This window comes from Phyllostomus hastatus, unplaced genomic scaffold, assembly GCF_019186645.2.
Source record: "Phyllostomus hastatus isolate PE091 unplaced genomic scaffold, TTU_PhHast_1.1 phas_scaffold_317, whole genome shotgun sequence".
In the NCBI taxonomy this organism is placed as follows: Eukaryota; Metazoa; Chordata; class Mammalia; order Chiroptera; family Phyllostomidae; genus Phyllostomus; species Phyllostomus hastatus.
Genome location: NW_025334023.1, coordinates 2,598,810 through 2,613,489, shown reverse-complemented (window position 1 = coordinate 2,613,489; position 14,680 = coordinate 2,598,810). Strand labels below are relative to the sequence as shown.

General features: G+C 34.8%; 1 protein-coding gene across 2 annotated transcripts in view; it reads left to right on the top strand.

Annotated features, from left to right (window-relative positions):
- The window catches only part of RAB6A (RAB6A, member RAS oncogene family), a 62,234-nt gene that overhangs the window by 45,503 nt on the left and 2,051 nt on the right, over positions 1-14,680 (top strand). For both annotated transcript variants that reach the window (XM_045818102.1, XM_045818101.1), the window contains exon 7: positions 13,640-13,706. In XM_045818102.1, the coding sequence (XP_045674058.1) occupies positions 13,640-13,706 (67 nt within the window). The remainder of the gene's footprint in view (positions 1-13,639; positions 13,707-14,680) is intronic.

The following is a 14,680-nucleotide window of genomic DNA, read 5'->3' as shown; positions in this document are numbered from 1 at the left end:
TCCTATCTGTTATTTATAACTAAAAACTCAATTCAAAAAACAGATTTAAAATATCTTTCCTAATTATTGCAGTAGAACCCCTTCTTTTAATATAGAAGTTTTTTGTCAATTCTGCCACCCACTAGCCTGAATTTAATAAATGTTCATTGAATGAAGGACTGATATGCTGTATTTTTTTTAAGCAGGTACTGAGTGCTGCCATGTTTTACCATAAGAATAAGATTAATTTATTGAGTTTGACTCTGTCTTAATTTTCTAAGCTAGACTGAAGAAGCATAGAGAAGCCAGGGTTACTTGGGGAATTGTACTTTGTTCAGTATTTTGATTCAGACTTAGATGTAAATACTCATATATCTTGAGTGTCTTTGAATTCAGCTGAACCAACATTTCACTTTTTTGCAAAAACAGTTTTTAATAGTAGGATATGAATGAATTACCTCCCCCCTTTTTTTGTAAATATATTTTATATAATCTTAATTACTTTTATTTTTTTAAAGATTTTATTTATTTTTAGAGAGGGGGAGGGAAGGAGAAATAGAGGGAGAGAAACATCAATGTGTGGTTGCCTTTCAGCATGCCCTTTACTGGGGGCCTGACCCTCAACCCAGGCATGTGCCCTGATTGGGAATCAAACCAGTGACCCTTTGGTTTGCATGCCTGTGCTCAATCCACTGAGCTATACCAACCAGGGCTAATCTTAATTACTTTTAATAATTTAATAAAGAATTTAATGGCCCTTGCTGGTGTGGCTCCTTTGGAATGTCACCCCTCCTGTACACCAAAAGGTTGGAGGTTTAATTCCCAGTCAGGATACATCCCTAGGTTGTAGGTTCAATCCCTGGTCCTGGTGCCTATGGGAGGCAACCAGTCGATGTCTGTCTGTCTGTCTGTCTCTCTCTTTGCCTATCTTCCTCTCTCTCTAAAGTCAATACACATTAAAAAAAAGAATTCAGTGGAATGCAATAAAAATAAAAGCAAGAGTATATGTGCCAATAGGACTTGTACAAAAGAAGAAACTATGGAAATAATTCAACCATGTATCCTCTGTAATACTCTTTGCTTTCCATTTGAAGGAGATCTTAATATGCCACCCTCAAATATGTCACTTTGGCATAAGGATAATTTTCAGCCGAAGGAAACTAAGAATCAACAGACACAGAAGTGTTCTCTTGCACTCCCCTTATCTGCCTGTAAGATAAATACCCTTTAACTTTTTTCTATTATTTTTTATTAATGTAAACATATATGTACAGTGAAATGTACACATCTTAAGTTTACAGTTAGGTGAATTTTTACGTAAGATTTTATTTATTTTTAGAGAGAGGAGAAGGGAGGAAGAAAGAGGGAGAGAAACATTGATGTTAGAGAAACAGCCATCAGTTGCCTCTTTCCTGCACCCAGATCAGGGACTGAACACACAATCCAGGTGCCCCAAACAAGAATCAAACAGGTGACTCCTTGCTTTTGTAGGATCACGCCCAACCAACTGAACCACACTGGTCAGGGCTAATTAGGTGAATTTTGATAAATGTACATAAATTTGTTTTATGGCCTAACATATGGCCTTTTCAGTTGTATGTGTACTGGAAAAGAGTATTTTAGGTCAAGATACTTGATAGCATTGTTCAAATCTTACATAGTATTACTAATTTTTTTGTGTGTAGTTCTATCATTTACTGAGAAGGGAGTATTAATATCTACATTAATATCAAATATGTCACTTTGGCATAAGGATAATTTTCAGCCGAAGGAAACCAAGAATCAACAGACACAGAAGTGTTCTCTTGCACTCCCCTATCAAATATTGATATATTTGATATTAAATACAAACACAACAGTGTTTGTATTTTCCTGTGTTGTCATTTAGTTCTTTCAGCTTTTAATTCATGTGTTTTGAAGTTCTGTTTTCAGATGCATAATTATTTAGGATAGCTATGGTCTTTTTAATGTTAAGAAATGTCCCTCTTTATCTCTAATACACCTTGTCTCCATCTTTAGCTGAGGTTAACTGTAGTCACACCAGCTGTCTTATTGCTTATGGTTTGTTTGGTATATCTTTTTCTTGGTAAGTGAATTTCTTGCAGATGGTATAGTGTCAGATCTCACTTTTTTTGTAATTTGGTGTGAAAACCTGTGCCTTTTGAGTTTTAGTTTTATTTAGGTTGATGAAATCGTTAATGTAGTTAGTTTTTGGCTGCCATTTGCTGTTTGTTTTCTACCTGTCCCTCTGTCATTTTTGGTTTAATCAAATATCTCTATATTTCAATTTCTCTTGATTTTTAGCTTAATTTTTTCATAACTCTTTTAGTGGTGCTCTAGGGATTAAACTAGCTAACATTACTGTGTATCATTTCTTTTTTACTGTATATCATTTTATGTGGAATTATGTGCTCGTCCTTTGTGTTATTGTCATCACATATATTCACATACATTCGAACCCCATAATAAATGTTTCAACCTTTCCTTTAAACAGTAATTAAGAGCCTTGACTGGTGTGGCTCAATGTGTTGGACATTGTTCTGCAAACTGAAAGGTTACTGGTTTGATTCCTGGTCAGGGGACATGCCTGGGTTGCAGGCCAGGTCCCTGGTTGAGGACAAGAGGCAACCAATTGATATTTCTCTTGCACATTGATGTTTTTCTTCCTCTCTTTCTTCCTCCCTTCCCCTTTTTCTAAAAATGAATAAAATCTGTTTAAAGAATAAGTAATTAAGGGAAGGGAAACTAAACCAATCTTTTCTATTTAGTTTTATTGGGTTTGCCAAAAGTTTGTTTAGTTTTTTCCATATGATGGCTCTAGTAGTACTTAGTTATCTTTAACTTCATTCAAAACAATTTGGTTAGGTTGTATTGTGACAGCTGTCATCATATCAGTGTGCCTTAAAAAAAAAAAAAAATTGAAGCCCTGGCTGGCGTAGCTCAGTGGATTGAGCACGGGCTGCGAACGAAAGTGTCTCAGGTTCGATTCCCAGTCAGGCCACATACCTGGGTTGCAGGCCATGGCCCCCAGCAACCACACATGGATGTTTCTCTCTCTCTCTCCCTCCCTTCCCTCTCTAAAAATAAATAAATAAAATCTTTTAAAAAATTGGTCAATTTTTGTGCAGCCATTTTAATATTGAAGATGGAAGAAAATATGCAACATTTTGGCATATTATGCTTTTATTATTTCAAGAAAGGTAATAATGCAACTGAAATGCAAAATAAGATTTGTGCAGTGTATGGAGAAGATGCTGTGATTGATTAAATGTGTCAAAAGTGGTTTGTGAAGTTTCTTGGTACTATTGACATTTTGGCCAAATAATTTTTTGCTGTGGGGCTGTTTAATGCATTGGAAGATATTTAGCTGCACCCCCTGGTGTCTATCCACTAGAAGCCAATAGCTGGAGATAGCCAACATACTTAAAATATCCAGATCAATAAGGTTATTGGTGAAAATGAAAAATGTGTCTTTTATTTTATAGGAAAAACTAAATGGACTTTTTGGCCAACCCAGTATATTTATCATTTACAATGTTCTTCATTTCTTCTTAAAAGATCTTAGTTACATCTGTTATTGTTTCTCTTTAGCCAAAATAGCTTTCTTCAGTGTTTCTTATAGAAGTCTCCTCGTGATGAATTCTCTCAACTCTAACTTAGCTCAAAGGCCATTTGAGAATAATTTTGAAAAGTGTTTTTGCTAGTTATTGAAATTGAGGTTAAGAGATTTTTCTTTTCTTCCATTACTTTAAATATGCCAGTCAGTTGTCTTCTAGCTTCCATTGTTTCTAATGAGAACTGAGCATTAATTTATATCATTCTCTGTATGTAATATGTTGTTTTAAAGTATTTTTACTACATTTTCTTTTTTTTATCCTTCAGCTAAATTTATTGTCTGAATGTGTGGGTTACCTAAAAATGTGCATGTTTTAAGATTAGATTTTTTTTAAGTATGTATTATTGATTATACTATTGCAGTTGTCCCAATTTTTCTCCTTTGCCCCACTCCGCCTGGTAGTTTCCTTCCCTCCAGCAGTCCCCCTCTTTAGTTCACATCCACGGGTTGTGCATAGAAGTTCTTTGGCTTCTCCATTTCCTGTGCTGTTCTTAAGATCCCCTTGTCTATGTTGTACTTAACCATTTATGCTTCTTAATCCCTGTACCTTTTCTTCCATTCTCCCCCTCCTCCTCCCAGTTGATAACCGTTCAAATGATCTCCATATCTATGATTCTGTTCCTGTTCTAGTTGTTTGCTTAGTTTTTTTATTCAGTTCATAGTTATGAGTTTGTTGTCATTTTAATGTTCATAGTATTGATCTTTTTTTTTAAGATTTTATGTATGTATGCATTTTTGTATGTATTTAGTTAAACAGAGGGGAAAGGAGGGAGAAAGAGAAGGAGAAAAACATCATTGTGTGGTTGCCTCTCGCATACCCCCTACTGGGACCAGGTTCACAGGCTGGCACTCAGTCCACTGAGCCACACCACACTGGGTGATCTTCTTTTTCTTAAATAAGTCCCTTTTCATGTAATAATGGCTTGTTAATGATGAACTCCTTTTGCTTTACCTTGTCTGGGAACCACTTGATCTGCCCTTCCATTCTAAATAATAGCTTTGCTGGATAGAGTAATCTTGATTGTAGGTCCTTGCTTTTTATCACTTTGAATACTTCTTGCCAGTCCCTTCTAGCCTGCGAAATATCTTTTGAGAAATCAGCTGATAGTCTTATGGGAACTCCTTTGTATGTAACTCTCTGCTTTTCTCTTGCTGCTTTTAAGATTCTCTACCTTTAACCTTTGGCATTTTAATGATGATGTGTCCTGGTGTGGTCCTCTTTGGGTCCATCTTGTTTGGGGCTCTATGTGCTTTCTGGATTTGTATGTCTGTTTCCTTTGCCAAATTAGGGAAGTTATCTTTATTTGTTCAAATAAATTTTCAATTTCTTGCTCCTCTTCTTCTGCTTGTGGCATCCTTGTGATTCACATGCACTTTTAGAGATGTCCTAGAGTCTTCTTATTCTCTGCTTGTGTTTTGAATTCATGTTTCTTCATTCTGTCCTGGTTGAGTGTTTATTTCTTCTGTATGTTCCAAATTGTTGATTTGAATCCTGGTTCTTTCCCTTCACTGTTGCTCCCCTGTGGATTTTCCTTATTTCACTTACTGCCTTCATTTCTTCCCTTATGTTTTTACCATACTCAATGATTTCTGTTATTTTGGGGGCAAAGTTCTGGCTTTTATTATGGCATGTTGTATTGCTAGCTTAAACTTGTGGATTCTTGGTGTTATGCTTTGTTCAGGTGGATCTGAAGAACGCCTCAGATGTTTATCAAGCTTTTCTGTCTTGGTGGAATTAAAACTCTAAGCTCTATCCCTAAAGCAAGCAGTAGCTGAAATATGCTCTTTTTTTTTTTCCCAGCCTCTAGCTTTTGCTTTCACATGGGCTTCTTGGAGTCCCTCTTACCTATGAGGATTTGAAGGAAATTTATATGTAGATTTTAGGGCTTCTCCTCTTGTCTCTTCCCCTTTTGTTATTTTCAGTCACACTTACAGTTCATTGACACCTCAAACCTCTAAAACTCTAGTTTTCTGCCTGAGTTCTAGCCACTCTGTAATTCATAGGCTAGGAATTGCTCTTGGGAAAACCTGAATAAACATGGATCTCACCCAGTGAATGTGGGTTTTCTTCTTCCCAGGACTGAAATCTCCCTTGTTGCTCTTCTGATCCTTCAAATAGCTGTTTATTATATTTTGTCCAGTTAAAAATTGTTATCTGCAAGATTGTTATTCCTATATAAACTACTCTTCTATTACCAAAACTAAAGACTATACTGAACTTATAGGGTAGACTATCATGTACATACTTAGTTTTATTTAACACGGAAGGCCAGTTTATTCCTAAATTCTGCATATTATTGTTTATCTAATATCAACTTGAATGAAATTTTGAGTTAAATTATTTGGTCAGTGAGTAACACGTATCAGCAGAAGTAACTATGAAGAAATAATCTCAGACCCCCTCCAAGCGTTGGTTGTAGGTCAATCACAATTCAGAAATGGTGTGAGTATTCAGAAATTTATCAGGTAAATTTCATAGTCCAATCACAGTCTTGAAAGACATTAGGAATCACACTCATCATAAGTAATCATTTCATATGTTTGTTTAGTCATGTATGTTTTTGCAAAGCAGTTACTTTTGGTGGTTGTGCATTATACTCATTTTATTTGACAGAATCATACTTTTTCACTGGAAGGTACACAAGAAGTATAAAAGATGTTTATCAGTACTAAAAGTACCATCTAGTTGTACTTTCCGTGTATAGAGATGTTTTCTAGCTTTCTGATAACTGGATTCCTCCTTCCTACTCCCTCATGTACTGAATTATAATACATATAATAAAAGCTTAAAATGGGCTTTCTCTGTTTCATTTTTAAACAGTTTCAGGAGAGAGTTCATGAATGCATCATTTAATATCTGACTGTGGTTCAACTGATTAGGCCTTAGTGCCTGAGAACTTGGGCTTAAAATAAAAAATTTATTCCTACCCAGTACGACTGCTTTTCTTATTTAAAAATATTCTGTGCTTAACCCTTTATCTGGTTTATGCACTTAACTCTGAAGCCCTGTTTCTGTTTTAAAGAATATTGTTGTAGTTTTTAAATAAAAACTCTCAGGGCTAAAACTAGAATAAATAATATCTAACATGGTCATTTGTGTTATATAGGATATTTAAATAGTGTTTTTTATTACCTTCAATATTTCTTAAAAACATAACCTAAGAAAAATATTTACCCATTATTTTTCTAATTCTGTTTTTAAAAATGTAGCAATATTGCCTCTTTTTTTTTTTTTTAAGTAGTATGGTATTTAAGTTGCTGGAGAAAATGGTAATGGTAAGGTGATTATTTAAGGCTCCAATTGACTTTTCATCTGAGAAGCACCCTATTTTTCGGACCATAAGACGCACCTAGGTTTTAGGGGAGGGAAATAGGAAAAAAATTTTGAAGCAAAAAATGTGGTAAAATATTTAATAACATAAATAACATAATATTTCACCAATGTAAATGTAAACAGAACTCAACAGCAGCATTAACAACCATTATTCCTCCCAAATTTGGGGGGGCTGCTTCTTATAGTCTGTAAAATACGGTAGTATATTCTTTTAATAAAGTGTTAACTGTATGGGTGTCACCTTTCTTACTATGGTCTCTAATTTTACATTACTGGAAAATAGAAAAAGAACAGACACACTCTTTCATCTTTAACTTAAACTATCACTGCTTGTCAGAAGAAAAAGATTTATTTCAAAGAAATGGGAGACCTTTGTGAGAAATTAGTGATAGCTAATGGGCATTAGTGCTAATAGGTCAATGAAAGCTTGTGTACATATTCAAAGTGGAGTTGCATGTGAGTATGTGTGAAAATTATTTTATACCTGCTGAGATAGCATGTGTCCTTTAAGTATTGGTAGTGATGGTGTCTTTTCCACAGCACCATTTCCCATATCTACCACAGTTCTTGATTCATAGCAGGTCTTAATCTGGTACTTTGATTGTGTACCTTAATCCATGGGTATCAGGTAGATTCATTAAACTGGAAAATCTCCAAAGAACCTAGAGTGGTCTTGCATATTGATAGAAATTGCAAGTGCTAAAAATTGAGGATAGTTTTAGGGGACGGAAATCTAACTTAGTCCATGTAGACTATCGTAAGGATTTAGACTTTTATTCGGAGTAAGGTAGGAAGCTATTTAAAGTTTTTAATCAGAGATTTGACATGAGATTTAGTATTTAAAAGAAATCACTGACTGTTCTGTAAAAAATAGACTGTAGAGGATAAGGGTGGAAGCAAGAAGACATGTTAAAATTGAAAAACAAAGGTATTAAAATAATCCTTCATTTAAGAAATGATAGGCTAGCAAAACTAAAATAGAGATCTAGCAAAAATTCAAAGTCAGCTACGCTGAGCACTCATCATATGAGAATTACAATGGTGTATAAAATACTCTGTACCCTTACAACTTTTATTTTCATAATGGAAATTTTTCTGTAAGCTGATGGAACTGCTTAGCTTAGCTTGCTCTTTGATGGATGGAATGGAATTTCTTCTTGCTTATAAAATACAGTACCTCAGTACTTGTCATTAATTTGTTCTGGAACTCATGACAAGCGCCGAAACCCCCGAGTACCAAATGACGAAGCGTTTTTCTCTTGCGGGCCAGCATCCTGACTCATACAAGTTCTAACAAGTGCGACAAGTCCTGAGTGAGTGCTGAGTGTTGAAACATTTTTTCTAGTCAAAATGTGATGAGTACAGGATTTGACGAATTCTGAAGCTAGCAAGTACCAGGGTATGACTGCACTTGATTAAGCCCTGTCCAAGTGGGTAGTCCAGTCGTTAGAATGTTGTCCCAATACACCATGGTTGGGGGTTCAATTCTCAGTCAGGGCACATATAAGAATCAACCAATGGATGCTTAAATAATTGGCGCAATAAAAATTGATATATCTCTCTCTCCCTCCTTCTTTCTCTAAAATCAGTAAATTAAAAAATATTTAATCATAAATAAATAAAATACTTTGTTAATTTTATAGTAAAGATAAAAACTGGTGGCAACAGTGATTTTACTTTGATATTTCCTTTTCCAATTTATTCCTTTAAATCAAATATCTAAAATTACAGCCCAAAATACTCAACTTGAAAATTTTTATAGAGAGCTATATTCAGCTTATCATTATCTCCAGAGCTAATTCCCATAGTTGTCACTGCAATATTTTTAAAGATTTTACTTCTGTATTTTTAGAGAGAGGGGAAGAGAGGGGGAGAAACATTGATCTTACACATGCCCTAACCAGGGACCAGCCTGGTAACCCAGTGGGCATGTGCCCTGACCAAGAATCAAATCAGCAGTCTTTCACTTTGCAGGACAACACTCAGTCAACCGAGCCACACCTGTCAGGGCTGTCACTGCAATTTAAATATGCCTATTTCCCTCAAGAAATTACAAGTAAAATACCATACAGCAGAAGGCCAGGGTAGAATTAATACCCTTTTTCCAGAAAAGAAAATATTCTGAGAAGCATGTTGGCCTTAGAATGCATATAGAACTTTTTTTTAACTACCAATTGTACTGACTCCTTATTTTGTCATTTGTGATTCCTAATATAGCAGAAGCCTCTGTTAGTGTATCATTGGCATTTAAGAAATGGATTTTCCTTTAATGATTATTTAAAACAACTTAAACCCCTAGAGTATTTTCTTTCCTGTCACATATTTTTTGTAAGGATAGAACTTGGCTTTTGTAAAGCATTTTCTTGGCTCATTTTGGGATGTTCTGAGTTGAGTACAGGTGAGTGACATTGATTCTTTTAATTTAATTGAAATATTCTGAAACAGCACCAAGATTTAGAAATACATTGGTTAACACTATAGATAAAATGTTTAGTCATAGAAAATGGATTAAGTTTTTATGTTTATGATTTATGTGTAATAGTATTTCACAAATCAGATTATTCTTACTCAGGATTTTAAGCCATTTCTTCACACAGCCCTTTTCACAATGCTTTTCATATAGAAAGATCTTCCATTTATACTAGGTAGCATGAAGTAGTAGAAAGAATGTGAACTTTGGAATCTCACCTCTGCTACTTCTTTGGTGTATGGCAAATGTCATTACCTCCATTATATTTGCATGTTTTAATCGATCCTTTTTGTGTTTGATTGAAGATGTTATTCAAAAGCATTTGTTTTTCATCAGCTTGTAAGTTTATCAGAGTTTTCCTTCACTGTCACACTCTACATATAAATTTAAAATCCCTTTTATACTTCCTTTTTCTGCAAGGAACTAAGTAAATTGATTTCTTCCGTTGTCCATTTTGGGGGAAGGAGTCAGGAGGATTCAGTGGGCGTAAGGCTTGCTAGTTTTTATTTCACTTGATAAAAGAACAGCCTTTCTCAGATCTGTGATCATCTGCTAAATAGTATTATGGATGGTCATTCCTAAGGAATTAAGTGATAATTCAGATGCAAGTGAACTCAAAAAAAAGCCACCGGCTAAAGGCACTAACCAACTGTATGTACTGCACTCTTATGTTTTCTAATATGCTTTCATACCCATTAGTCATTCTTTCAACTAACATTTAAAAAATAAATACCTACTACATGTCAGGTACTAGGATAACAAAGAGATGAAATATGAGCTTTTCCCTCCAGAAGTTTAAAATTTAGAGGGAAAGACAGGGAGGTAAATAGGCTATTATAATTAGTGTAGTAAAAGCTCCAAAAGAAGAAATACAGGGTATATTCGAGTATATAGAAGTATTTTATTAGATAGGAGAATGATGGAGGAATCAGTGAATGAGTTATGGAAGTTTTCTAAGGAATTACCAGGGATCCTGAAAGATGAGTGTCAGCTGGACAGATTGGGCTGGGAGCAGCGAGGAGGCTGTTCCAAGAAGCAGCATCATTATGTCCTTTGCACCTCACAATTATGTCCCTTTTTTATTAGAAGAAATCTAAAGAAGGATTAGAGAAATTAATTCTCCTTGAAGTAAAAAAGCTATAATAATGGGGGTATTTATTTTGGACAAATTAGTAGTTTAATACATTTTCATGTCAGAAACAAACTGTGAGATCTTGGAAAGATTTCTAGATATTTCTAAGTAAGAACATTTCAGTTCTGCTCTAGTATTTTCAGAAGGTCTCTCCCAACCTCCATACCTTTTCCAAAAGTTTTACATTATTTCTTAAAGCAGAAGTTTGTCCCTGTTGGTGTTTTGCTGTAGTACTGGAATCCACTGCAGAATATCGTAACATTTACACATTGTAGCCTATGAGACCATGAGTCACTGTGACTAGTCTCTGGTAGAAATACAGGTACTGTTTATTAAAGACTTTCTAAATAACAGATCAATCCTTAGCAGTTAGCATAACATAACATGATTTCCCTTGAGCTTCACAGTAAACTAGTCAGTTAAGTGTATTATTTTAAATCCATTTTACAGATGAGAAAACTGAGGGACAGAACGAAGACCTGTCACCTAAGTGGCCTATACAGAATGTTATACAGAATGTTACACTTTCAATTTTAGTTTTTAGCTTTCTGCCATCTTACCTACTATCTTTCACTTTCAATATGTGATACGTATGTCTTTGTAGCCATAGTAAGACACTGGAATCAATTATAGGAGTCTTCATACAAACTCCTTTTTTAGTGCCTTCTCTTTGTCCACAGGACAGAGTCTATATTCTTTCCAGGTCTGTCTTAGTCTGTCCTTCAGTATACAGTTTCACCATAAGTCTTTTATGTAGTCTGTGCTCTAGCCAGTTGGGAGTACCTAACCATTCTTGAATATGCCCTGAAATGTTTCTACCTCTCAGCATTTTATTCAGGCACTTCTTACCTCTGAAAATTTTCACACTTCTTTTCCCTTGCCCTCATCTCTATTTAAATTAGAAATGTGCTGACTCTGCATTTGGCTAGATGACCAAGTATTAAAATCATTGAGACCAAGACTGAGTATCATCATTACAGAATGAATTTCTGGAATACAGGTTTTGATCTGTTAGCTGCTAGATTATTTCTGTAGTCACTATACTTATTGCCTATTTGCAGTACTAAATAGATGGTGATTTTCAGCTGATGGTCATGGAATAAATTTTTTTAGACTTTTTTTTCTATAAAGTATCTTTTACTACATATTCTATGTTCTTTGTGTCTAGATGAAAGATGACTTTTTAATGGATGTTAGACTTTTTCTTGATCATGAAATTTTGAGCCAACAGAGTTGGCATTCTTTCAATTCATTATTTAATGCTAATATACAAAAACTTCAAAAAGATTAGAATTTTTGTCTTACTTTGCATTAATTAAATCTTTACAAGTCCTTGCTGGGTTTAAAACAGCATAATATTCTTTCTAAAGTTAATCTAATTTACTCTCTCAATCTAGTTCTGCATTTATTTCAGTTTTGTGAATTTTAAGTTAATTTTGTTAATAAAATTAACAGCTATCACAGTCATTAATGATTACTGTATATTTATTTATTACAAGCATTTATTCTTGTATCTAGAATGTTGATCTGTATTTGAAGTTGAGTATTTATATATTAATCCAAATGGACCCACTTTATATAGTTAATGTATTGATTCAATTGACAATCTACATACCCACATAATCTTTGATCATGCATAGTTTCTGAAATATCAGATGTTAAAGTAAGCATTCTACAGTTTTGTGGCTAATAGGTGATTTGAGTTGAATATTGAGGCTAGTGCCTAACTTTGGTATGGTTTCTAAAGTACTGCTAAGCCATATAGAACCAAAACTGTTATACTTTTTCTCAGGTTTTCTCTAATCCTATCCCATTGAGAGATTGCCTACAAATAAAAATTTGCTTATTTTCTATACTTCTTTCCCCAAACAGATTACAAACCTCATTCTTTAATCTCTGGACTTTGTTCTTTCTGTTTCCTTCTCATTTTAATTCAGCAACACTTATGGAACACTTGAATTTGGAGCACTTAAACTCTGAGCACTTTATGCAGTGTGTTTTTCAGCCAGGTGAAATTTTAAAGCTGCCTTTAAAACCCAACTCACATGTTACCACCTAAAGGTTTTTCCCCATCTCCTAGAAGGGCTTTCTTACATCCGTATTCCTATATCATTTTGTATTTCCTTGGTTTATAGGATTTATCACATCATAACGTGAGGAATTGTTTGAGTCTGTTTCCTTTGCCAGACTGTGAGCTCCTTGAATTAAAAAATTACATCTTATTCATTTCTGTGTCTCTAGAGAACTTGAGACAGTACCTCAAGTAAGCAGATGCTTAGTATGAGGGAGTTATATCACCTGTGAATTTAATCTATAGGAATTTTATACTGCATGCCTAACAAAGACATGACTGAAATAATCCAGCAGTTTTATGTGCCATTCTACACAATGAGCATATGCCTTAGGTTTGGGGACAAAATAGGTGTGAATCTGCTATTTTTTCTGTCATTAGTCCTTTCCGTTCCCACATGCCTTTAGTGAACATCTCACCAGGCCTGAGTGTGATTCTCCTTCTGAAGATATTTTTCATTACATCATACCTTAAACACAAGCCAACCATTTCCAGTGGTGCTCTTTCCAGTGACAGAGGAAAAGCCAGCTGTGTTTAGCTTAAGAGGTGGTATGCTGATCTCTAACATAGTACTTTCTTAAAGAATAATCAAGGGTATTTTTGACTAGAGTGTCTTTCACTATATATACACCAGCTCACCCTTTATAAAAGATAGGAATGCCACTATACATTTTTACTAAATGAACAATCTGTCCTTACTCTGAGTTTCTATGGTACTTAGTTTTTATGACTCAAATGACATTTTTGCTGCTTATTTCTTCCCTATTCATTTGTGTCTAATATCACCGGTTGGAAAGCAAGGACCGTATCTTCATACCTCTTTGTATTTGGCATACTGCATTTCATACAGTATTCTATTTAATTAAAATGCACAGAATAAGTAGACATTTTAAGATGCTTTCATTATGGTAAGGTCCAAATAAGGAATAACCTAGAAGTTGTATCCTTGAACACAGCATGCAATGGTCATCCACCTTTACTTGATACCATTTGCTAAATTTTCTTCCCCCACTATCCCATTTCGCTCTTCTCCACAGCTCTTCCGACGTGTTGCAGCAGCTTTGCCTGGAATGGAAAGCACGCAGGACAGAAGCAGAGAAGACAGTATCCTTTCTGTTTCACTGGAAAATGTTATCACTAGTTTTTAGAGCCCCACTTGGTTGACTAGGGAATATTATGTCATTACCTTATGCAGTCAGGAATTGATGGCTTAGCATAGAAGCTCCAAGGTTTTTCTATAACAAGTGAGATCTGGTCATCCAAGGGCACACTCTGCACCCTGCTGCTCACTACAAATCAATCAGTGAGAAAATTCATGTTTGTTTGCTTGCTTGATTTTTTAATGAGCAGGAAACTCTTAGAATCCCAGTCTTCTTAATTTTGAGTCCTGTTGACTATGTACATTTTTCCCACAATATGTATCATATTTTCTTCCCCCACTTTTCCTAATATTCAAGCTCTACTTGGCATAGGAAGGAAATAACTCAGTCTGGAACTTTATCATGGCTTTTGCTTTCAGAATGGAACAGAATGAAGCACATAAGTACTAATTATTTCAGTGGATTTTGAATGTTTATATTTTCATTGTTGTATATTTGTCTTTGACTATTTTCCCATATGCAGGCATTTTTATTAAGCTACAGAATTTATAGCACTTCGTATTCAGCTCTTCCCACTTCTAAATGTTTTACGTTTTCTGAGCCTTTATTTTAATAGCATAATGTGTTCTACAGAGTTGAGTCCCATCATTTATTAAATTCTCTTCCTGTTCTTGGAACTCTTGTAGGCTATTTTCAGATTTTTATTATAGGTACTTCCATAATTATCCATAATAAAAGGAACATCATCTTTATATGGTTTCTTGCTCCTGTGGAATAGCTTCCTTAGGATAGATTCCCATGAATAGAGAGAGATGTTAACCTTATTCTGACCATGCTGCATATAGTAGATAAAAGCAAGTTTATTCCACTTGAGCCCTTGTTGTATGGTAAGCTAGCTATATAGAGAATAGTTGCTCTTAATAGGAATGGGAGGGACTTGCCAGAGATGTCAGTGTTCAGAATTGGAATTGTACTTTC